Source organism: Macrobrachium rosenbergii, chromosome 45, assembly GCF_040412425.1.
Source record: "Macrobrachium rosenbergii isolate ZJJX-2024 chromosome 45, ASM4041242v1, whole genome shotgun sequence".
NCBI lineage: Eukaryota > Metazoa > Arthropoda > Malacostraca > Decapoda > Palaemonidae > Macrobrachium > Macrobrachium rosenbergii.
The window spans coordinates 25,957,822-25,984,419 of record NC_089785.1 but is presented as its reverse complement, the minus strand read 5'-3'; the positions used below and the strand labels follow the sequence as shown (position 1 = coordinate 25,984,419).

General features: G+C 39.2%; 1 protein-coding gene and 1 long non-coding RNA gene across 3 annotated transcripts in view; both read right to left on the bottom strand.

Annotated features, from left to right (window-relative positions):
• Positions 1-2: 2 nt before the first annotated feature.
• Positions 3-10,402, bottom strand: LOC136829816 (uncharacterized). Its single transcript, XR_010850498.1, has 5 exons — positions 10,274-10,402; positions 8,522-8,999; positions 8,121-8,399; positions 6,717-7,185; positions 3-6,244 (listed from the first exon to the last, which is right to left on the bottom strand). It is a non-coding gene; the product is annotated as an uncharacterized lncRNA (long non-coding RNA).
• Positions 10,403-11,227: 825 nt separating this feature from the next.
• The window catches only part of LOC136829815 (uncharacterized), a 61,766-nt gene continuing 46,395 nt past the window's right edge, over positions 11,228-26,598 (bottom strand). The window contains exons 4-13 of one of the 2 annotated variants that reach the window (XM_067088767.1): positions 23,068-23,250; positions 22,215-22,379; positions 21,537-21,798; positions 21,199-21,425; positions 20,907-21,067; positions 17,388-17,563; positions 16,629-16,750; positions 15,882-16,037; positions 14,743-14,998; positions 11,228-14,059 (exon numbers count right to left, since the gene is read on the bottom strand). In XM_067088767.1, coding sequence (XP_066944868.1) covers positions 13,158-14,059; positions 14,743-14,998; positions 15,882-16,037; positions 16,629-16,750; positions 17,388-17,563; positions 20,907-21,067; positions 21,199-21,425; positions 21,537-21,798; positions 22,215-22,379; positions 23,068-23,250 — 2,610 coding nt within the window. In that variant the 3' untranslated portion in view covers positions 11,228-13,157. The remainder of the gene's footprint in view (positions 14,060-14,742; positions 14,999-15,881; positions 16,038-16,628; positions 16,751-17,387; positions 17,564-20,906; positions 21,068-21,198; positions 21,426-21,536; positions 21,799-22,214; positions 22,380-23,067; positions 23,251-26,598) is intronic. The other variant, XM_067088768.1, reaches the window with a different exon arrangement.

Sequence of the window (26,598 nt, the reverse complement as noted above, 5' to 3'; positions counted from 1 at the left end):
CATCTGACACACTGTGTCAGTAACTGTACACTTCTGTTAATTAGCTAATTCTTTTACAATGGCTGGGATGCGTCACGCTAATTCGCCTCTGCTTAGGAGGAAAATCTGAAGCGTCAATTCTTTAATCCCAGCGTAAAAATGCACTGCTATGCTAGCCGGATTCCACTGTACACTTCGAAAATCTTTTTGACACGACCAAGCATCACCTAAATCTTCCACAAGTCAGCTTTCATAAACCAGACATAGAACAGAAAAGCCAAAACACTTCAAGTCAGAATATCACAGATAACAGAGGCATTCAGCTGACACAGTGGCTGAAATTCTCTCTAACTAGTCACTAGAGCTGACTTTGAGTGTGGCAATTCACAAAAAAGGCATCACCTGAAACAAGGAGGCATGAGACAGCTACCACTGAAGACAGAGGAACAAAGTGCACCCATTTCCTATGATCAATAAATTCAACAGCGATTACAGATCTAAGGACACAACACTTAGACGGACCAAAGCTTTCACAAGTGCCAATATGCATGTGAAAAAAAACTCCATAAGAATTGCGACATCTATGAGTATTTCCATTAATGAACACTTAGAAAACAGTGCTGACAATAGCACGAATCTGCTTTAAAATCATCTGTCATTCGCCCACTCTTTTAATGCAGATGAGCAGACAACCATTAGCCTCTAAGTTTTTCTTCACTCAATTACCCATATCGAGAAGCGTAACTTGCCCAGAAACCTCAGACATATATCGAATTACACTGGTCCCCTTCTAAAAAAGTTTTTAAGAGTCTGAAGATTTAAACAAAAACACACAAAACGCTTCCATACACATTGTTGCCTTGGTGGTACAGTGGTAAGGTTCCCACCGACCAATCGAGAGGAACGGGTTTCAAATCCCGCTGCTCGCTGGTGGCTTGGGGATGGCGCCATTGTATAAACCTGCTGGCCTGCCAACCTAGAGGTTTGAAGACTCGAGAAGGTTAGTAAGAAAACAGGTACCAGCCTGCAGGCTGGGGGGTTAAACAGTGGGCCTAGCGATACATTGGCCACATGTCTTAGGCAATGGGACTTCTCCCCGAATGGCTGTCAGCCTAAGAAACCGGAGTTCAGCACCGGTCCTATGACCCTTGCAAGGCCCAGGAGAACTTTACCCATTTGTAACCTTCCATATACTAGTGTGACATGTATCAGCTATAAACTAAATACACCTTACAGTTAATACATTTCAAAATCACATTCTTTTTGGCTTTACAGTGTTCGTTCCGATACAGCGATACAACCATATTTCACATCAAATATTGCATAATCACAAAAAGCAATACTGCATCTCCACATTTGCGTTAAGTTGAGCAAACACTACAAACTGCTCATTTTCAGACCATACAAAATGAGATATATCTACATGAAAATTAAGGGAAATGTTTTGCTGGTAATTTATACACTTTGTGAAAATACATAGAAAAGTCTGCATAACAATGACAGTACAAATTCAAGACGTATTTTGGTGAATTAGATGTCTTCAAAATAGAAGCATTCTGTTTATACAAGTAGCTTTTATTCTCAAAGCAGTGTAGTGAACCTACGGATAATCACAGTGCGTTCTCAAGATTCCGTTTTCATAAACCAGACTCTGCATCGAGATTATGCACTGCATTATGGGAGATACACAGTAAAATTGAGCTACACCAATGAAACATCTCATGGAAAAGAAAGCGGTTCAGCTTCATTATAAAATAACCAAACACTGGTCTTATACCCAACAATTTCCTTGTAATCCTACGTTAGCCACATTGTTAGTTGGGAGGAAATTTTTAACAGCCAATATTGTGACAAAATTATCAACTACGGTGTCTAAGATGGTCTTAAGTAACTGAAAGATTTCCTGAGAAACTTAATTTCGGTCTTTACTTCCTCAAGAGTCAACATTGCAAGGTAACTTTCTTCGAAGTTAGTTAAAATGGAACCGGAAAAATCTGACTTGGCTAAGTTATATATCTGAGATTCGATATTCCTCTCAAGTCTGTGCCCAAAATCGACTTTGGTCTTGCGACACTCTCCAAAAAACCTTTGAGAATTAAGTCCTGCTCAGTAAAATAAACTCTACAAATAAGAAAAAAGTTCAACAGCACAGTCTTAATCTACAATGACCTTTAGATCATATTATGAAGTTGTTTTTAATATCCATTTCAATGAACATTAACCAACAGGAAGTCGTCCAAGAGACAAAAATGGCATTGAGGAACCAAATACAGTCGTCATACACCAAACTGTTCCCTCATGAAGTAAAGAGAGGCACAACTCATACTCGTCACAGGAGTCGCCCCAAGATCATTTACGGTTTCCATAAGCTTCTCCGATAGCAGGGCAGCAGGGGGCTGCTCACTGGCGCCAACCAGTCAGTCCTCTGAGGCCAGCCCCTTGGGGTGTAGGCACATGCCTTTATTCAGAAATCTTTCCAGTTTTACAACGACTACACCTGGAAGAGAACTTCATCTTAAGATTCGATACAAGAGTTACATCAAAGATTGCAAATATATTTCCCTTAGACATAAGCCTGGATTATGTTTAACCCTGTATTACTGTAGTGTTGAAATTTATGAGTAACCCTGTATCTGAAAATGTATGGCAAAAGATAGTGCTAAATTTTAGTAATCATTTCCCAAGCTGCAGAGTATCCGACAACATTCCCATGTGGAAGTTACGAAAATTAATATCACAATGATTTTTCGTCCCTCAACCAATATAGCAAGCTTTCATTGATAACTTTTAAAACAGAAAATAGGTCAAGTTTTCCCAGCTAACTTTTTAACAGAAACTAAGGTGATAACTGTTAGGCAGAAAACAAACTAGTTTTCCCAGATAAATTTTAAACAGAAAACAAAGTTGAGTTTCTCTGATAACTTCTAAATAGAAAAAGGTAAAGTTTTCCCTGCTGACTTTCAAATAGAAACAAGGGTGAGTTTCCACTGCTAACTTTTAAACAGAAAACAAACTAGAGTTTTCCCAGCTAACTTTCGAAAAGAAAACAAAGGTGAGTTTTCCCCGATAACTTTTAAACAGAAAACAAACTAGAGTTTTCCCTGATAATTTTTAAACAAAAAACAAAGGTGACTTTTCCCTGGTAACTTTAAACAGAAAACAAGTTGGTTTTTCCCCGATAAATTTTAAACAGAAAACAAGTTGGGGAGTTTTTCCGACGACATTTTAACCCTCACTCAAACCTACAAATGTAAAATGGTTATAACGTATCCAGACTCATGCCACAGGAAACTGATTCTACACAAAAGAAAGCTCTCTTTTACAAAGATCAAGTTACAGTACATGACTGAAATATGATTATATACAATGTATATGACTTTAAAATTATGTGTCCTACAGCAGGAGTGGCCAAATTAATTTAATGTTAATTACATTTTTATATGCTGGTATTTAATCACTCATATAAATTTAAACTGCAAGTAATTTCACCAAACTGAGTTAAACATTTTTAAAATCAATAAAATTTGAGTACTCACACAATAAAATTCAGATAAATATATAAAATTTGTACTTTAAAACTATCAATAAATGCAAAATTTCTGTTTGCAATCAACCATTTTAGGTGGAAATGTATTACCAAACTTTAAAAATTACACCAAATTTCAGATTTAAAATTGAGGGTTCTATAGCCTGAATTAATTTTTGAAATTTTTTTACAAGCCCTTTCAACCTCTTCTCCTTCAAAGTCACAAAGCATAAAACTATTTACAGAAAACGCAAAAACATATTTAGTTAAATTTACAACTACACAGGGCCACCAATGCTGAACAAGTATAAACAATATCTTTAATAAGTGGATTTTATGCTTAAAAAGTATGAACCTTTTTCCAAGCTTACAATAAGTGAAGCAAAAATTACTTTTCTGATGAAATTTTAATTTGGCCACTGCTGCAATGAATCATTATACTAAACCCTACCTGGAGTATAACAGACACAACACATTTGATTTTTAAGAGTAGACACTTTTCTCCAAAGCCTGGTGGAGAATGAGTTGTCTTAAACTGACTTTTTTAAGTAGTTTTAAATGGATTAAGCCTATAGGCATTACATTAATCCAAGTGGCTTTAGCGAAATCCACTTGAAACACTAAACAAACACATGCACTGCAAACTCTTCTAACTTTGTTCAACGTTTTCCTATCTCAAGGTGAATTAAATTCAATTAGTACGTTAACAAAACCACACATACACTTACATGTACACACAAACACACACGATCTTTCAGCTTGTTCGATCTTTTCCTAAATATAAATGAGTGAAAAAACTAACAGGTACATGCTCCCACAACTTGTTCAACATTTTCCTAACTCATGGTGAATGAAGTTCAATTAATGAGTTAACACAAATACATACATACCAGTGACAAACACACACATTACATACACACACGTTTTCCAACTTGCCCAATCTTTTCCTCAACGCAGGCGAGAGAAATTCACATAATTAACTGAAACACTAATGTCCACAAGCCAACAACAGTACTGTTCTAAATATTTCAACTTTTTCCTAACCAGGCGAGCCTTACAAGCCAAGCGATGTGCCTTCTTGGTCCCATTAAATTAACTCATGAACAAATATCTAACCTTTTACTTAAAAGAAACATTTCAGGCAAAATCTGAAAGTCTAGATGATTATAAATCTGACAGGCTAAATTATCATTAAGTTGTAACTGGAAAACACAACAATATGAGGATTGAAATTTGAAATTCTGGCTTTTGTGAAACGAATCTTCTTTCGTGTGTTCTCAAGAACACATGAACACAAGTTTTAAATTCTGAAATCTTAAGAAAAAGGTCTCACCTTTCTGGTGTCGAGTAATAACATAGCAAATATACATGACAATTATATCCAGCTTTCTTAAAATGAGGCCTGGTTTCTCATGAGCAAATTCTAAAATTAAAATGAAAAACTCTAAATTCATTTATCAAAAACACTCTGAAGCACTCTTTTTTGAAAATCAGAATGTGTTCTGCCTGTTAAAATTGCCCTAATAACCTGACTCACACTCTTAAACATAATATAAAAATGCCAAGCAATGCACAGACTGCCAGGAAGCTGTTTTCTGGAATGCTACAAAAATAATTATTTGTATCTCAAAAGAAATAAAGCTGTATGGATCTCAGACATTATGCAACATGAGCAGTATTGCTAGCCTGCTGTAAAACATCGAGTTTTTATTTTTCCTAACCACTTTGCATTAACTTACTAGATCCCTTAACTTTGTCTATTTTCGAGTGAACCTCTCATACCAAAATGAAAATTCTTCTAGTTAACCTTGGAAAAGTATGGAAATACTTCACTGGTCTGGTGAAACAATTTGAGAATAAAAATACTGAAATGTCAAAGCTACAATACAGAAAATCTATAATTATCAGGAGCTCATTCCTGTAACAGAAACTCTAAATAAATCCTCATTAAGTTACTAAAAATAATCCCATGTAATCCCATGACAACATTAAACTTCCTGACATCTGTGCCGGTTACAAAATATCAGTCAACATTACTTAACAAATACACTTTTCATGAAGTGCAATTAATATAACATTCTTGAACATTATTAGATTCTAATAACAACATTCTTATATACTATGATTCTTTTAAACTCACACCTTTCAAATACTTTTCAATTATAAAAGGTTCTGAAGCCTCAACATAAATTTCTGCCATACAGGTATTCAACTCTCCAACATACATTGCAATCATACAAGTACAGTATCTCATCAATATACTTGTCTGTCATGAAAATGTACATCTCTCACACCTTCGCTAAACCAATCCAAAAGTGATTTATGAATGGAACTAGTCTATAAATTGAGATGGGTGTACGGACCATGCATTTGAACAAACAACTCGCACATGCCCGAAACAAATTATGAAACAACACTAATACTATTCTCCTTATGAACACCGTATTCTTTGGAAGCTTGAATTTCAAGTCAATGGCCTATGTTTCATCTTCTGAATAATAATAATAATAATAATAATAATAATGATAAATCTGGAGACGAGTCAAAATGAACTGTATTAGTGAGGAGTTAAGGTGGTGGAGATGTGAGGCGTAAAGGTGTACTGGATGTCGTAACTGGTGTGCTTCCAATGACCAGAGACAGTAGGTCCTCTCATGAATCAAGATTGAACGCTCGTGTGGCTGGGGAAATGTCTGAACTTCAATTCATGACTGCTGATTTCACACAAAGGTCGATAACCTGAAAGAAAAATAACGTTTAGTTGTAGAATTTAAAAGAATTGAAGGTAACAGCACATTTCACTGCAACTACAGCTGAAAACACTTTCAATCTACATAAACTGCTGTTTCACAAAGACATTTCTTCATTATTCTTGATGCATATTCGTAACATAAAAATTTCAAATACTAATTTCAACATTCTGTGACTTTCCAAGCACATGGGTAAGGCCGTTCCTTCCTTTTAATCAATCAAAGACTCATTTTGATATAAATCCAACCATCATTACACAAGCGCACTTTGTGTGTTTTATTTCTCACTTCTTTTCTGGTCATTTTTCTTAATCTCCTAAAACTGCGTAGGTATCCTATCCTTTACAGCCTTCCAAAATAAGATCATGGCATACTGTTTTAATTCTCTATACATAATCACAAGAGAAGCTATTATATGAACTGTACAATCTTTAATACAGAAAAAAATGTACGCTGCTCACCTCAGGTCATACATTTTTTCCTAGATTATCAATTGCTTTATGTCTCTTGACTTGAGACTAAGAATGCTGACTTAGTCTTCTTGATGTCTACTGCAGACCTGTAGAGTTCTTCCTGTAGCCTCCAAGTCCTTGATGTCTACTCCAGGCCTGTAGAACTATTCCTGTAGCTTCTAAGTCCTTCTTGATGTCTACTCCAGACCTGTAGAACTCTTCCTGTAGCTTCTAAGTCCTTCTTGATGTCTACTCCATACCTGTAGAACTATTCCTGTAGCTTCTAAGTCCTTCTTGATGTCTACTCCAGACCTGTAGAACTATTCCTGTAGCTTCTAAGTCCTTCTTGATGTCTACTCCAGACCTGTAGAACTATTCTTGAGACCTCCAATGTTATTCTAGTAAGGTCAGCCTCTCGTGGGTTAGTTCTGATTGCCGATAAAAGCGTTGACTTTATTCAGCATGCAGCAAAACATTCCTGTAAATAAAGCAAATATTTTTATAACATCGCCAAAGAGTAGATTGCCGTTACTGCTGCCAAGTTTAGCAGCCACATTTTACCATATCTACCACTGGCAGAGTTAAGCAAATTGAAATCTTCTCTTAGTCTCCACCCTCCATTCAAGAATGAGTTTTTTGAGTCAGCCTGTAAGTCTCTGCAATTCTGTGGCCATTATACTATTCTTTAATAAAGATATCTACAACAACATTAGTCTTTAGAGATTACACTAATGCTCTTCTAATTAAAAGAGATTTATATGTCTACCTCACACAATATCTTATGCATAAGTGTCCTCTAACATCAAAATATAACAAGTAAAAAAGTTTTCTGTACAGTTACAATCAAGGCCACCGAAAATAGGTCTATCTTTTGGTGGTCTCGGTATAATGCTATATGAGCCGTGGCCCATGAAACGGTAACCACGGTCCAGTGGTGGCCTGTCCTATATCATTGCCAGAGGCACAATTCTGGCTAACTTTAACCTTAAATAAAATAAAAACTACTGAGGCTAGAGGGCTGCAAATTGGTATGTCTGATGACTGGAGGGTGGATGATCAACATACCAATTTGCAGCCCTCTAGCCTCAGCAGTTTTTAAGATCTGAGGGCGGACAGAAAAAGTGCGGACGGACAGACAAAGCCATCTCAGAAAATTTACAAGGAATTATATGGGGAAAACTAATATGAGTCTCCTACCTTCTACACTCCATTCAAATTTACCTTACACATATATAAAGCATTTTACTTTGCACTGTCAATAACAAAAGCAAAAATAATAAAGCACAAAACTATAAATTACAGAGAAATATAACTCAGTCACGTCCATAGCCAAAATACTGTACATATTTTTCAGGTCTATAGAAGTTGGTTAACATTCTTTGAATATTTCACGATAACTTGACACAATCTCACCTCAATAACTTTTGTTACACCAATTTACTGCGATGCCCTCTAGCCATACTGGAGCTAAAATTCTTCCTGGTTTGCTTAGAGGCCCCTTTCACACTGCTGCTTCGTGGCTGAGCGTCGAAGCAAACATTTTGATGTTTCTCATCTTCAGCTGCTACCTGGATGTTGTTTAATTTGTATCCTATCAATTTACTTCCACAAATGCCTCTTTAATTCCTTCCTTTAAGTGGACCTTGACGTTGGTACTCCAGCTAACAGATATGAAGATGCAGTTTCCAGTCTCTGTGGGAGGAACAGGAGTTATATTTTGGCACGGGCGAAAGATAAAAAGAAAATAAAACTAACTTCTACGTGCTCTATAAAACCGAATGCAAAAACGGAGATCTGCTGAAACTAATACTTACAATTCCACCTTTTTCAATTTTTCTCTTTTCATCCTTAAAAAATCTGGGGTAACAAAGGCCTCCTTCCACAGAGGTCTTACAGTCTGCAATGACTGGACCACTTTCTGTAGCCTTCCTTCACTCCAGTCGTGAGAGCACTCCATCTTTTCACACCCCATTTGTTGCTTCATTGAAGGGGTATTTGACGTCCAATCCCACGAGACCTCCTCGGGTATCCGGCGCACACAGGGCATGTCACAAGGTATCCAATCTACACTGAAGTCACAATACTTCAAGACTAGGCCTTCCTGAGGGCAAGGGATGCGACAAGCACTTATTAAATTCACCAGTATCTTCAGGTTAGGGCCAATTATCAGTTTTTTATGGCCCGATCTTGTAAAATTGCACATTTTACACAAACCAAAGTCAGGCGGGTTGCTAGTAGCTGGTCACACAGATTACAGCAAGGTCTGTTGTTGTTGATCTTGTGTGGATAAACCTGAGCCAGAAAGAGAAAGTGTAAAATTAACGATACAGAATTCGACCTGTAGAACAGAATCTCTCCAACTGACAGCATAAAAGGGCACGTAAGGTATTCAGTGGCCAGAGCGCTTGATAAGCAGAACCATCACGTATGGTAAGGTCTATATCATTGCACTTTTGTGCGTGTTGTTTGTGGATAAACCTGAGCCAAAAAGAGAAAGTGTAAAATTAATGATACAGAATACGACCTGTAGAACAGAATCTCTCCACCTGACAGCATAAAACGGCATGTAAGGTATTCAGTATCCAGAGCGCTTGATAAGCAGAACCATCACGTATGGTAAGGTCTATATCATTGCACTTTTGTGCGTCTGATGGTGTCATTTCAGTCCTGAATGCAGAGAGAGGGGTCAAGGCTACTATAGTAGGCATTTCAGATGGAATATGACCTAACCAGACTTACCTTTACCTAACCTAACCTCAGACTGTGCTCTAACCTGGCCAGGAGGGCTTCGCTCTTTCCTTAGACGCACGCCCCTCGCAAGTAAGTTGTGACCCCTCGCTGTGTTCAGTACCAGGCCCTAGGGGATGAACGTAGAAACGTAACCTAAACAGACGATGGATTATTGCCTCGGAGATTTTTCCTATACTTTTAGTGTTGCTGAAGTGGTCAATTATTATCAACCTCATACCTACCCAACATGGGTGGGGACCCTTTTGGGAACGCAGGGCTTTGAGGTGGGGGGAAATCGCTCGCAGAAAGACCGGACTGCCACGCTGTTGTTGCGGAATGGTTCCGCGCATGCGCAAGTCATAGGGAACCATATGTTAAAGGTCAGGCTAAGGAAACCTATTATAAAACGAACTATACTAACCTAACGTACCCTAACCTAACCTAACCTAGCAGGGTTACTGAGACCAGACCCCCCGGTGAAGGAAACTCCATTTTTTACCAAGAGCCCCCCATAACAATCCCCAGGATGCCCAGCATACAAAAATATATTAGTTCTGATGCTAATTACAGGTTAATATAGTATATATATAGCATATATAGTATTCATTTACGGTCTAAATTCTATTATCAAACATATTACAATATATTATAATATTATATTGTAAAATAACCTAAACAATCTGGTTACCGCTCCCCCCAACAAAAAAAAACCACGTGGCTACGTTAGAAATAGTCATTGCTATTAAGTAACCCCAACACGAGACTATTCATATTTAACGCCATTTAATAGCAATTACTACTTAATGCAAGGGTACAAATCATCAGCCATAACTTACCAAAGTCACTTCACGTCCGAATCACTTCAAAACGTTCACTTATTTGCATAAATACACTAAATAAAGGCTTAAATAAGTCTCGGAAGTGTCCTGTCAAAACTTCAAAACAACAATATTGATGGTCCTCTTCTTCTTCTTCTTGGGCTGAATGGGAGTCCTGGTCTGTTATGGTAAAGGCTTTGTAACGGCTCTCTCTCTCTCTCTCTCTCTCTCTCTCTCTCTCTCTCTCTCTCTCTCTCTCTCTCTCTTGGCTTTAGATAGCTTTTTGTTTTGTTCGTTTTTTTTATTTATTATTAATATTCATGTTTTATTTTGGTTCATCTGGTGAGTACAGCTAATTCTCAACTACAGTTTATAACGAGTTTGCTTGTGGGGAATAGGCTCTGTAACGGCTCTCTCTCTCTCTCGTATGGCTTTAGATAGCCTTTTGTTTTTTTTTTATTATTAATAATCATGTTTTATTCTGGTTCATATAGTGGGTACACCTAATTCCTCAGCTATAGTTTATATCGAGTTTGCTTGTAGGGTATAGCCTCTGTAATGGCTCCTCCTGATTGCCTAGAAAGTTTTTTTTTTGCGTTTTGTTTTGTTTTAGTGATCCACCATCAACATCCCTGTATATTTTCAGAGGCTATTGTTTATAAATAGTTTTTTAAAGGGTATAGGCTTTGTAACGGCCCTCCAAAATAGACTTAAGAGAGCTTTTTTATGTTCGTTTTTGTGATTTATCATCATTCCCGTTTTATTTTCAAACGCCCTCCTATTGACTGTCATTTAGTCCATATGCCTGGTACAGCTCATACATAGTTTTCTTGTATAAACTGTTCATTCCGAACTTACATATTTACATACTACATAGAGGCGTTGAATACATGGCCTACTGTAATGGTAAAAAATAAAAAAATACATATATATTCTCTCTCACTGCCCTCGTAGGCCAATGAAAAATTAATACAACTGATGATACCTTTATTGAAATTTAAAGTAGAAAAAACTCAATTACAAAATTGTACGATACAGTAATTGTAGCCTACAATAAATAATAGGAGAACTATACATAGAAACAGCAACACTTACTGTCTATCTTTGCAGTGACAGACAGAGAGATCTAAAGTCTAAAGCAAATCTGTAACCTATCTATGTACAATCTTATGCCTGCTTATAATAATTCCGCCCTAAAATGGAAGACTGCAGTATCTGCAAAAATACAAAACTGAGAAGAATGGTAGATACTGCAGTTTACCCTTGCCTTACTACTGATTTTGCAGATACTGCAAATGGGACCCCCTAAATACTCGTGGAAAGCACTGAAGAATCACTCTGAAACTGCAGTAACTTGTGTATTAGTGTTTCACGAGCCTAATAGGTGGCATATCTCAATTTCGAAAATTCTGCTGATACTGCAGTTTTCCATTTTAGGGCAGAATAGAAAATAAAGTCTGTTCACGAGGATAAAGAACATGTTATATAGTTACTTAACATATTTCATGCCCAGTTCATTGGCTATTTCTGCCATTAAAAAAAAATAAGTGGACTCTTAAGGAAGATTCGGTGTAGTTTTCATGAGAGTTTCAAGGAGTTTAGGCCTAAGTGGAAGAGAGAGAGAGCATTGTTTGCAAACGCAGACCATCTGTGGCCTGAGAGCTTACATGTAGGCCTATGTTCCTAGACTTTGCATTGGAGATGTTGCCTGTGTGACTACTATTGTCTTCACTGCTTTATTTAGCAAAAATTTAACTAAAATAGCATTTATAAACATTCCATGACAGAGAAAACACGAGATATTTCTAATAATTGCCACCAGTACCTCTGGGGAACTGTGCACAAAAGCTTCAATCGAAGTTTTTACAGAGAACGTATAGAAATTTAACTTGGAAATAACTGCTGAAGGGATTTGTATTAAATAATCTTTAGATCTGTATCTATAAAATGAAGACACGTCGACGAAAATAAAGTTTACAAAAAGGGTTCACTTGAAATCAAATCAAGATGACATATTGACAGGGAATCTTGTCTGTAGACATTAAATTACCCAACATCTGACACCCTACTGTTTCCTTGCATTTGTGTAAACGATGCAATAAACAATAAGATTAAAGAGAGACAGAATAATAACGAGGAAACTTGCAGAAATAACCAATGACAACACAAAAGAAAAAAAAGATAAGAAGAAAGTAACAGAATGAAAAATAATTGAGAATGTAGGAACACAAAGTAACAACACTGAATAACAGTGCAGAAAAATAAATCTTGTAGTAGTGGACTGTTTAAGCTAAGTTAATGCCTTTAATTATCTACAATATTACCTTTATGCCCTTGCTATTGTTACATTTCATGCCCCTCGGGATATACACAGCTCACGGTTCAGGTGGTGACGTCACGAGATACCCGGTGACGTCACTGAAAAGGGTTGTTCTGAGAGATTCGATTCTGAATCAGCGATGCGTCTAGCTAGGCTTACTTGCCTAGACTGTTTTTTGTTTAAGCTTTTAATCGATTTATATATATATATATATATATATATATATATATATATATATATATATATATATATATATATATATTATATAATTATGAGGTTAGAACGTTTGGAAGTGTGATATCTACACAACCTTTCGAAAATGTTTGGAGAAAATGAACCCAAAAAAGATGTGTGTGCTTCATCAGAAAACCTATTTACACAAAATAATAATAATAATAATGATAAAAACGAGTTATAATAATAATAATAATACAATAATAATAATAATATAGGAGTAATACCCGACATTTAGACTTACAACCGTACTTGAACTTTTTAATAAGATGAAATGGCACATGTCAGCAATCTGCTACAAACCTACTGTAGTACTATAGGCCTATGTCTACCACTACTTCTTCTTCTTCAGACCATCGTAGGGTGACTTTCTAAGTATATTTCGCTATATATATTTTCCTCCTGTTCCTCTTTCTTCATTCTCGGCATAGGCTTCGGACAACTCGGGGACGGCTGACACCCAGGGACGTGGATAACCGACTTGTGCTTGTTACAGTGGCCCTGTGAGGACGCAGCAGTAGTCTCTGCCTCTTCGGCGCAAGAAGAAGAAGAAGAAGCAGAAGAAGAGGAAGAACACGTAGCAGTATTAGTAGTACTAGGATGAGGACTACTGCTGCTGGTGCTAGTGCTGATGCCCTCCGAGCACCGGCAGAGGCTCTGGTCCTCCTTCTTCTGCTGCTCCAGTCGGTCTATGCGCTGCTTCCGAAGGTCGCGCTTGATCGCCCTCAGGGATCTCTTCTCGCTCGAGGTCTCCAACGCCGTGGACCTCCGGGGGACGACCATGTACCCGTAGTAGTTGAGCATCCCGGGGCAGTAGGTCCCGTAGGGGAAGAGGCGCTCGTTCTCGAAGACGTTCAGGAGCTCGGCGTTCACCTGGCGCTTCCTCTGGCGGACTGTCGGGGGCACGGGGAAGTTCCTCAAGGGAGAAGAAGAAGAAGAAGAAGAAGAACTCTTGCCGGTGACGCTGGAACCCGCCGTCTCCTTTGAGGATGACAAGGAACTGGAACAGACGGAGGCAGCGGAGGAGGACATAGTGAAGGGCGTGGACGAAACTGTCTCAGGGGAATTCGGGCGGGTGAGGACGTGCCCCACGGGGTTCTGGTGCCTCTTGGGGGAGGAACGGCTGCGGAAGAGGGTCACGATGACGAAGACTATGGACGCCACGCAGAAGACGGCTGCTACTCCGAGGGTCACGAAGAGGTACATCTGGCACTCGTGGGCTTCCATGGGTCTCTGTTGGATGGCTGTGTCTGTGGGGGGACACAAAAGAGACATTGTTTACTTGTTTATAGAGATTTAAAATGAGCTACATCTATTGATGTCATTAGTAAAAAAAGAGTGAATGTCAAGAGACTTCAGAAAAACATTGTTTACAACCCGCAAAAGTGACAGACCTTAAAATAGAACAGGAAAAACTGACTGGAATAGAACCTGAGTTAATATTTCCCTTAAATAGAACTGGAAATATTACCTGGAAAGGAACCTGAGTTAATATTTCCCTTAAATAGAACTGGAAATATTACCTGGAATGAAACCTAAGTTAATATTTCCCTTAAACAGAACTGGAAAAACATGGTACTACCTGGAATGGAACCTAAGTCAGCATTTCCCTTAAACAGAACTGGAAAAACTTGGTAATCCCTTGCAGTTAAACAGACTTTTCTCTCTGAGAGAACCAGAAAAAAACTCAACAGAAACATTACCACTTCTTTTCTGTGTCTGTTAAAATGACAGTTTTTAATCCCTTGCAGATAAACAGACTTTCCTCTCTGAGAGAAACAAAAAAATAACCTTATATGTCAGTTAAAATGCCAGTTTTTAATCCCTTGCAGATAAAGACCCATCTCTCTGACAGAACACCCCCTCCCCCCCTAAAAAAAACAGAAAGGTTAAGAAAAGTCACTGAGTGTCCACCTTCCAGTCGACGACTCACCTGGTACTCTGACTTTGATGCTCAAGTTCCTCTCCCAGGTGGTCGTCGAATTCTCATCTGAGTCGTGGACTACCCTCCTGGACCTCGGGTGTAGCAGCGAATTGGGAGGCGGATGGGGAGGGATATCTCCCTGAGCAGACTTTTTAATGAGGTCTGATCCTCGAAGGGTGGTGGTGAACGAGTAGTGCCTTATTCCTCTCTTCTTCCTTCTGCCGAAGCCCAGGCGATCAGTCTCGTCCACTCCGCCACATTCAGTCTGTTTACAAAATAGGAGATGAGTCTAGGCTCTGTTGAAGTATACCTTACAGATGAATTTGGCTTGTACGGTAGCATATCAAGCTTGCAAATGATTGTGGCAAGTAAGTTTAGTCTGTTTGGTAGCATATCAAGCTTGCAGATGATTGTGGTAGGTAAACTGAGTCTAAATGGTAGCATATCAAGCTTGCAAATGATTGTGGCAAGTAAGTTTAGTCTGTTTGGTAGCATATCAAGCTTGCAGATGATTGTGGTAGGTAAACTGAGTCTAAATGGTAGCATATCAAGCTTGCAAATGATTGTGGCAGGTAAATTTAGTCTAAATTGTAGCAGATACAGTTTGTAATTGTTTATAGAAGAATAACTTTATTCTAAGACGCAGCTTACAAAGCTTATGAATGAATCTAGCAGGTATATTTTTCCTACAGGTTAGCACATAAAGCTTGTACATGTCTACAGAAGATAGCTTGAGACCAGCAGTTAAACTTAGCATATATATATGCTGCAGCATAAAAAAATTTTTGACTGGCTGCGTAACAACGATATTCATGCAAAAAGAAATGGGATTAAACAGCTGAATTCCGAAATTCTATAAACAGTTTTAAGTTAATGACCAAAACGTGGCCCCTATCTCGGTTTTAGGTATCCTAACTATTCATTAAAAGTGTTGTAGATACATTTCTGAAGGTGTGATAAACCCATGGCTTAGCGGGTGTGTAGGCCTACGTAACACCTTTCTAGGGCGTCAGTGTTTACGAGAAAGAGCAGTCCGTATAGGCCTAGCCAAAGCTCAGAATGACTTACTCACAGCAACGACAGAGAGAGAGGGAGAGCCATTGTATAGGCCTAGCCGAAGCGCAGGAAGAAAGCTTCCTTATACTTACCGCAGCACAGTCCTTGGCTTCCACGCAACCAATGACATTGGCTGTGATCATCAAGTCTTCGTTGACCTCCATGTCTTGGAACATGAAGATGCGGAACGTGAAGTTGTTGATAAGCGGGTTTCTGGGGTCCCTCTTTGGGTGGTTTTTGGCGATGACCTGCGACAGGTTTCGTGATGAGTGAGGGAGAAGGATACGGGGCATCTTGTCTCTCTAGACCCAGTGACTAGCAGCAAATCCTAACGTTTTTTACTAAAAAATCTGGTTAATTTTTCCCAGAAGATAGTTGTGTCAGGACAAGTAAACAAAAGTAACGGTTCTGTAACCTTTGAGTTTGTTAATAAAAAAAGCCATATTGTCTTTAGATCTGCTGAATAGTGGCAAATTTTAAGATTTATCCCAAAATCTGGTCAATTTTTCAGAAGCTAATTACGTTAGGGCAAGCAAAAGTAAATGATAACTGTAACCTTGTTGAGTTTCAGACACTAAAGATCATTGCTGCAGGTACATAAATCTACAAAACTTAATTCAAACTTATAAGAGCTCCATAATATCTGGACATTAGACCTTCTTAAGCTGCAGACTCTATGACTTTTACTTATCTTTTACCACTTTTGAAGCTTGAGACCCCCTTACGTAAGTTTACTTAGGTCTAACCTAACCTAAGCTAACCTTTGACTCTATAAACCAAGGAATATCTGTGGCTTAGACCAATGGATAACCTATAGGCTTTCCACTTCAGCCTCTTACCTTGTACGACGGATTTCGGCACCCATCTGCAAAGACGAGATCGGCAGCGTTGAGGATTGAGCGTGTCCTTTTGGTACCAGTCTTCTGGATGATTATGGTGGTGAGGAGGCTGTATTCCCATCCTGTAAAGAGAGAGAGAGAGAATTTAAATAAAGGGGTTAGAGCCCTAAGTAGGCTAGGAGGTAAAGTGAGAGTCATTATTCAGGGCGGAAACTCGTATATATCTTCATAGTTTTACAGAACTCAGCGTTTCCAGAACCCCTATCACAAACTTCCAGCAGAATTCAATTTCCAGATCGCCCCTCCCCACAAACCTTCTAGTGGAACTCAGCGTTTCCAGACCCCCACAAACCTCCCATCCTCCTGAGTGTTTCCAGATCTGCCCCACTACAAACCTTCTAGTGGAATTCAGCGTTTCCAGACCCCCCCCACAAACCTCCCATCTTCCTGGGTGTTTCCAGATCTGTCCCACTACAAACCTTCTAGTGGAATTCAGCGTTTCCAGACCCCCACAAACCTCCCATCCTCCTGAGCGTTTCCAGATCTGCCCCACCACAAACCCTTTAGTGGAATCCAGTGTTTCCAGAGCTCCACCACAAACCCAGACCCTCACAAACCTCCCAGCAGAACTAAACGTTTCCAAAACCTTACCACAAACCTTCCAGGGGAACTCAGGTTTTCCAGACCCCCAAAAGCTTCCAGCCTCCTCGGCGTTTCCAGGACCCACCCCAAAACCACAACCCTTCCAGCGCAACTCACCATCTCCAGCCTTGACGATAGACCTCAGCTGCACCTCCTCTCCGAGGTCGAGTTCGACCTCGCTGGTGACGCGAGAGGCGAAGAGCTCCGTTCCAGGCAACTTCCGGAAGAGGCCAATCTCACACCGGAAGTCCTGTTGGCCCCCGTCGAAGACTGACGGCGGGGATTTCTCGTTACTGGAAATGGGATGGGGGGAATATTGTAGTGGCGAATGTAAACTGGAACGACTAAGGCTGGAGAGTAAATGGTCAATTAAGAGGCTTCTGGGGATGACAGGGGTTACTGGAAGTGATGATTGGAAGACTGGAAGGGATAAATGATAGTGACAACTTGAAGTTATATCTGGATGGATACCTGGGAATGTTGACTGAAAGTGATAACTTGAAAATGATAGCATAGTTATAAATATATATATATATATATATATATATATATATATATATATATATATATATGTATGTATGTAAGTATGTATGTATGTATGTATGAGTGTGTGTATGCGTGTGTGTGTAATGACTGCTTTTGTAAGTTAATATTTTTTGATAGCTGGCAATGCTTTGGCCTACCATCTTAAACTACATTATTATTATTATTATTATTATTATTATTATTATTATTATTATTATTATTCGCTGATATGAATGACATCACAACAATCTTATGATGGATGAAAAAAATATACAACTTCATTTAGTTGCTTGTTATTTATGTAAAGAATATGAAAGGTAAAAGAATGTATATTTTCTTTGGCTTGAAGATGAGGTATGAAGTGGTGATATACTGACGATCAATCTGTAATAAAATTAATCAATATAGGATGTAGCATCTCAAAAAAGAATTTTTTACCATAAAATAGTTCATCTGAGTACTTCAAAAAATAATATAAGCAAATATTAACTGATTAATCTGTACAGTTTTTTTTCAGTTTTCCGTTAAAGAAAACTATTGTGCCGGCTTTGTCTGCTCGTCCGCACTTTATTCAGTCCGCCCTCAGATCTGAAAAACTACTGAGGCTAGAGGGCTGCAAACTGGTATGTTGATCATCCACCCTCCAGTCATCAAACACACCAAATTGCAGCCCTCTAGCCTCAGTAGTTTTCATCTCATTTAAGGTTAAAGTTAGCCATAAATCGTCCTTCTGGCAACGATATAGGATAGGCCACCAACGGGCCGTGGTTAAAGTTTCATGGGCTGCGGCTCATACAGCATTATACCGAGACCACCGAAAGATAGATCTATTTTCGGTGGCCTTGATTATACGCCGTAGCAACTGTACAGAAAACTCGATTGTGCCGAAGCAACTTCGGCACATTTTTTTATTTCGTTTCACTAAAAAAGTAAGTGGGGTTAAGAAAACCCATTCTTCCTGAAACCTTGAGAACTGTTACCCAGATCATGCATGCATGGGAGACTCATCTGAAAACGAAGTATTGATAAATCTCATTAGCTTTTATCAGAGTAATTTATTTCCGTATAATTAGTAAATTCTAATCATACATTTTCCTGATTAGTCCGAAACACTTGGATGAACTGAGTGAGCTATCAGTTGTCTCAGTACATTAATCCTTTAACTGTATCGTCTGCAACAGGAGTGTGACGGAGAGAGAGATAAATAAATTGTACCTGATGTATATAGTATGATATGTTTATAAACGAGGAGTTTGAGACTAAAATAAAAATAAAACAGATTGAGGCGCTCATTGTATCAACGTAGGCTCCCATGGAAAAACCATAAGAAGAAGAAGAAGAAGAAGAAGAAGAAGAAGAAGAAGAAGAAGAAGAAGAAGAAGAAGAAGCAGAAGAAGAAGAAGAAGAAGAAGAAAATAAACAAAGGCATTTGGTTAGTAATTGTGGTAACAGTCAAAAGCCGTGGGGGAAAAAATAACCGTTTGGATAGACCTGAGTCTTATCTCAGTCTCCATGGCGGATTTCCATTTTCAGTCTTAACCCCTTAGGGAGTTCCCCAAGGTGGTCAGTGGGATCCTCCACTGATGGAGGGGTCTCCATTTTGAGTCTTAACCCCGTAGGGAGTTCCCCCAAGGTGGTCGGTGGGATCCTTCACTGATGGAGTGGTCTGCAAATACTAGGGATTATATCATGTCAACAGAAGCCATGGGTCAATTTTGGGGTCAATGAAATATCAGATTCCAAAGGTCAACAGATGCGAAAGTTCAACTTGGGTCAATGAAATATCAAGGAAGGTGGTTTGCAAATGCTTACGGACTGAACAAATGACGACCAGCAGATGCCTGGGGTTAACCTGGAGTCAAAAGGAGGTCAGGAAATTTGAAAGGATAAATTTGGACCAACAACATATCAAAGAAGTGGTTTTTGAACACATGGGAATTGAGAAGATGGCCAAGATATGCCATAGGTCAACTGGAATCAATACAATACCAATAAAAGGGTTTACAATGACTTGGGGGTAAAAAGAATGGAGAAAAGATATAAAGGGTCAACTTGGATCATTATATATCGGGGCAGGTTCTGTGAATGCCTCAGACTTTGAAGAAAGGCCAATGGGATATCAAGGAATACCAGGGAATAGGTTCAAGAGGACTTGAGGTCAAATAAGTAAAAAGGTACCAAAGTGTCAACTAGAGTCAGTAGAATATCAGGGAGAGGCTTGTGTGCATACTGCATTTCAAAAGCAAACATCAAATAATCAACTGGGTTCAACGTACTGCCAGAATGTTGGGTCAGTGCTACATAAGAGTTTATTCTGGAGGAAATGTGTACGAATGCCCAGGGTCAGAATTAGGTCACTATCCAAAAAATGCCCAACCAGTCAAAGAAAATCTCAGGGAAGGGGTTTCGAGAGATTAGGGGTAGATCATTCAGTTTTGCACCATGACAACTGCTAAATGTACAAGTAAAAATGTAAATAAACAAACAAATAAAAAAAATCAAGGAATAGATAAAAAAAAAAAAAAAATCCACACAATCTCTCATTATAACAAGCCATCTCAGAATCTTTGGGAGATAAATAGACATGAATGGGATGTTCCATCCTTCTATCAGTAAGATAGCACCAACCTTCTCTGGTATGTTGAGAGACAAAGTCTGTGTATAATCTGTCATGAGTGGGTATGTCCTATGTCCAGTTTGTAGCGTTGCAGTTTTCGTGGCTGTGTTTTCCAGAAATTTGGATAAGGATGTGAAAAAAATGACAATTTCTTACCATTAACAAAGTGTTTGGACCAGATTTTAATCTTTATGCAACAAAAATCTCAATCGTATTGACATTATTATCACGAAAATCATTTACTTCTAATGTTATAGCTTAGAACCAGTTCCTTAGTAAATGCCCCTTGTTAAAGAGTAAAAAGGGTGAATGAAAAAAAATCTCTGTGCCCAGTCATCATCATCTAAACTAACCCCTAGATTAACATCATTCCTTGTCCAAAAAAGTGGAATATGAAGATTAATAAACCATGCGGTTAGTCGGAGGGAGACAGTCACCCGTACGTCCACGATAGAAAACGGGAAGAGAGAGAAAATGGGAAAATGAGTGCCTACATTGGTACCCCTTTTGCGGCGTACTTTGCTGTGGATACCGTAAGGTAATGGGTGTCAGACTCCATCTTATCTTGGGGACGGCACCGGATCAGGATGGTCTCGTCCTCCGGAAGCTTCAGGCCATTCACGAGAGGGAAGCGCAACGTCAGGCAGAGCCAAGTCTGCAAGAATAGCGGACCGCTCTTCACAAGGGTTCCCTGGGCTACAAGAAGCTATGTAGTATGGGTCATACACATTTGCCAGACAAAATAAATAACAACTGATTATAAAAACAAAGGGTTTTGTTCCCAACCTCTCCATTGGTCTGCCTGCACTCTCTCACGCCGCACCGGTCCAAGTCAGAGACGATGAGCTGGAACATGTCGTTGGTCAGCTGAGTTGGGATCATTCTGCAGGCTGTGTTGATTGTGGGATCAACTGAAGGTCGATCTTCAAACACAGGGATGGCGTTGTATCCTACTGGGAGTGACAGCAATGCCATAAAGGAGCTGGTGGTTTCCGTCTTCATGCACTTGATCTCTGCAATGGAATGGAACTTGTTTGAGAGGGGAGTTAAGTTAGGCTATATCAAGATGGATTAATTCTATGTCCAGAGACATAAAAGAAGGAGGTTTGTTCCCCAATACTTACCTGTAACCTGCGCTTGGTCGGCACCAGGTGGGGGCGAAGGAGAATTGATAGGATCAGGAGGAGAGGGTGGTCCAAAATCCGTCCCGGCGAGTGACGGAAGAGGAGTTGAGGGGGGCAAGACAGGCGGTGCGGGCGGCTTAGGTTGGACAGCACCGGGGATGGCTGGGGGTCCGAATTTGCCCCCAGCGTCAGGTATCGAAGGAGGAAGGACTCCAGGAATCCCAAAGCTCCGTAGTGTGGTAGAGCGCTCTGTAGTTCGTGCCTGATGAAACAGAGTTGTCTTTTTGAGTGAGTTCACACAGGAACACTTTGTATTGGTATTACATATAAACAGAACCAACCCAACCTAGCCTGAGAATGGAGTTCCTAATGTTATCAACCCTTTAAGCAAGTTCATGTAGGAACATTTAGTACTGATGCTGCCTATCATAAACAAAACCAACCCAATATACCCAAAGAATGGGGGTCATAATGGTACTGTAACTGTTGTTGGGGGACAAGAAGGCAGAGTCCTAGGCTAGGTACTATGGAGCTCTAACCCCCATGACTAGGAAAGGAGGCTTATATCTGATAACATTAGGTTGAGATACTTAGTGATCAACCCTTTGTGCACTCATCCCCTTTCAATTTTCAAGTATTGGTCAATTGTCCCAGCTTCAACTATTTGTAAAGACTTACAAATGAGGAAGAACGCCTCCGGACATCCTGACGGGGCGGTGGAATCACATGCCTCCGTTCTTCGACAGCTGCTAGCCCCATCCTGTTGACCGAAGAATGGTCGGGGACATCACCAAAACTTCTTTCCATCTCGTCTTCTGAGACTGGTGTGGCCATCACCACTGTCTGCCATTTGATAAGAGAAGATTAACTAAGTACATTTCTAAAGAAGCAGGCATTCTCTGACTTCATAATAACAAGAAAGTATCATTCAGTGATTTTACAGCATTTTTGAATCACAAGGGCATAAATTGGAAAAATCCCCAAGAAGATTAAATGTTCTAAAAGTGACTGCTCTACAATTGTCTCAATCCAGCAAGAAGAATTTTAATTGAAGGATAAAACCAAAAACACATTTTTCAGCCAAATTACAATGCTAATCCTTTTGTGCTAGGTTTTTAGGTAGGGTTCTTAAGAGACAAAAGCTATTCTAAGTGAGTAAGATTATTACAAGAGAAATGTTAATAGAGAATGCAAGAAAAAACCAACTTAAATGTTAAAATTATAATACAAGCAATTAAAGAGAAAAATGAATAGTGGAAGTTCTTATGATTAAACAGACGAATGAACTGTGAATTTTTTTTTTTGGAATGCTTGAATCAGATTATTACAAAAGTAACTTTTCTGATGATAACTGAAACTGTGCCTAACCTAGACTGGAGAAAGACAAAGGGTGGATGTGATGGGTGAAGTGAATGCAAAAGTAATAAAAGTAATTAAAGAGACAAATGAAGAGTGGAATTTATTATAATTAAAGAGACAAGTGAATATTTTATTTTTTTTGGGAATGTTTGAACACCAAAGAAAATCTGACCTCGTCAAAGTGAGAAGCGTTTGCATTCCTCTCACGGCGGGGCCCAGAAACCGAAGATTCTATCTTCATGCCATACCCGGGTGGATCCGGATACGGATAAGCGGAGATCCTCCTGATGGACTGTGCGTTCAGCCATCCAGAACACAGGGTGCTCAGAAGCACGGTCCTGAAGAGCAGACCCATCTGTGTGTGAAGGAATGGAGAGGGGGGGATTAATACCTGTAAAGTTGGGTTGGCTTAGGGGAGGAAAAGAAACGAAAGGCAGCATTACATTTGTACTTTGTTTTTATATATATTTTTATATAAATGTGTATGTATATATATATATATATATATATATATATATATATATATATATATATATATATATATATATATATATATATATACACACACACACATATACACACACACATTGAGGTCACCTAAAAACACAAAACCCTCAATACTCAACTAACCAGCATTGCAAGACCAATTCTTGGCGACATTACAATGCTAATCGAAAGCCATAAGTATCGGCCACAACAAAAGAACGTTGACAGTTGCGACTCTCTCTCTCTCTCTCTCTCTCTCTCTCTCTCTCTCTCTCTCTCTCTCTCTCTCTCTCTCTCTCTCTCTCAATTCTCATATTGCTATTGTTCATGCAATGGAGGCGCTGTCTCTTATCTCTCCTTTTCTCATAATTTTCTGATTTTATTGTTCTCTCTCTCTCTCTCTCTCTCTCTTTCTCTCTCTCTCTCTCTCTCTCTCTCTCTCTCTCTCTCTCTCTCTCTCTCTCTCTTGATTCAATTTTTATCTTTCCTCTGAGGTAGGTAAACAAATCACAAGTATAGCAATTATCAATTACATTTCCATGGCTATTCCTGAATCGAGGTTGCTCAGATGTTTGCACTGAAACATTTCTAGGAGATATGAACAGAATTCAAAGTAAAAAAAAAAACACAGATACGTAACTATAAATAAATGGATAAACAAGAGGCAGGATAAGGTAAATTTAACATTTGACTTATTCCAAACTTAGATCACTCGTCTTATTTCACAGAGAACGGATTGTGTTGGGAAGTATAAAAAAAAATGTTACAAAACCATAAAAATTCTTGGGTTAAAACACTAAATGTCGAAGCAAAAAATCCCCTGTTAAGTGGATATTATGGTTCTTGTTGAGTCAGTAACAGATTTATGTTGTATAGAAACGAAAATAGATGAATAACAGACGAAACACTGAGACAAATTAGGCTAATCAATGCCAGGATTGCCATACATTTCCAGAGAGTGATTCCAAAATCACTCAGTCATTTCTATATAGACCAGCTAATATTATTATTATTATTATTATTATTATTATTATTATTATTATTATTATTATTATTATTATTCATAAGATAAACCCTATCATATGGTACAAGCCCACAGGGGCCACCGACTTATAATTCAAGCTTCTAGAGAATAATGGTGTTCATTAGGAAGAAGTATGAATAGATTCCTATTCATTAGAGCCACAAAAAAAAAAAAAAAATTATTACTGATCGATCCTGTGAGAAACTGAGGCATATCTGAAGTTACAGAGTTGCCAAGGAAAGCATTGTACACATTGCAATGCGGAGCATTGACTATGACGCAATCATTTCTGCTCTAATGTAAATATGATGTCCATTGTCTAATTATGCAAATTAAAGTTGATAAGTGTAGAGACAGGGAATGTAGTTTAGCGAACTGCCAAACCGGTAATTAGCATTACCGATCCCCAGGCATGGTACAGGGATTGATATGAGAACGACACAACGAAAACTGTTAAAGAAATAACAAGTTCTGAATCACAGTTTCTTTTCTGTGTGTACTTCAGATTTCAGTCATAGTTATGAATGAGAGAGAGAGAGAGAGAGAGAGAGAGAGAGAGAGAGAGAGAGAGAGAGAGAGAGAGAGAGAGAGAGAGAGAGAATGTTTCTATCGATTTAACTTTTAACTTGACTGACGGAGAGAGAGAGAGAGAGAGAGAGAGAGAGAGAGAGAGAGAGAGAGAGAGAGAGAGAGAGAGAGAGAGAGAGAGGATGTTTCTGTTACTTTAGCTTTGCTGACGTTGAGAGAGAGAGAGAGAGAGAGAGAGAGAGAGAGAGAGAGAGAGAGAGAGAGAGAGAGAGAGAGGATCTTTCTGTTACTTTAGCTTTGCTGACGTTGAGAGAGAGAGAGAGAGAGAGAGAGAGAGAGAGAGAGAGAGAGAGAGAGAGAGAGAGAGAGAGAGAGAGCACATACTATGCCAAGCACTACTGTTTATACTGCTATGTAGACTCGTTAAGAGGCAAAGTGTGTCAGATGCAAATAGCCTTGTCTATCCACCCAGATATTCCGCTAAGGGCCCACTTTCTAAGGCCACAGGAGGAGAAGGCCCTACCTCCAGCGCAGTGCCTGACTGCCTGGAAATGCCCCCACGTAATGGGGAAGGGAAAGGCACGGGGCACTAAGGCTTACGACGTGAGTTACTGCCAAGGAGGGGCAGGAAGGTACACGGAATGCGGAGTCCAAGTGATCGAGTTTTTTTCTACCTTTCCCCAGCTATCAGGAGCGACCCAGATCGCCTCTTTGATGGGTCTTATTGGTCGAGTTGGCAGATGAGGCTGGTCTCTGAATGGTGACGTCTCTGTGCCTGGCCATATTATTGCTGTCAGATGAAAGAGATCTTGGCAAATTTACTGACATCAAGATGTGCCATATTATTGCTGTCAGATGAGAGAGATCTTGGCAAAATTATTGGCATCAAGATATGCCATATTATTGCTGTCAGATGAAAGAGATCTTGGCAAAATTATTGACATCAAGATGTGCCATATTGTTGCTGTCAGATGAAAAAAGGTTATGGCAAACTGATGCTGACGTCATGTTGTACCTCAGGATACAATGAGGCAAGCATCCATAAGGGATTTTTTTTTCTGCACGAGTGTGAGCTGATTTTTTTTTTCTTTTGGCACGAGATTTGGTTTACATTTAGTAAGCTTTCAGCAGTAAACGAGATTTGTTAATAAGCTTAAGTTTAATTAGATCATAGGTACGTACTCAGCCTCATTTAGGAAGGATTAAATCATGAAGGCTGAGCTATTATGATCATTAATAATCCGTGGTGGGTAAGTATCTGTAATGAAAAAGGTCAGACAATGTTATCAATACTGAATACTCTTTTGTGAAACTGAGAGAGAGAGAGAGAGAGAGAGAGAGAGAGAGAGAGAGAGAGAGAGAGAGAGTCCACGAGGACACACGAAAACAAAATGGCTCCTAAATTAGATCCCTGGGGCCCTATGTAGGACACCTGATTCCTCGAAGACATTCCAAAATGGCTCCCAACTTAGATTCTTCCTTAAATTAATCCTTGAGGCCCAGCGTAGGACTCTCCATACATCGGGGACATTCGGAACAAAACGGCTCCTGAATTAGATCCCTGAGGCTCAACTAAGACATCTGATTCGTCAAGGCCACTCAGGAATCTGTTCTCGCAGACTAAACTCGGTCACATTGTTAGCCAGAATACCTATCAGAGGTCAG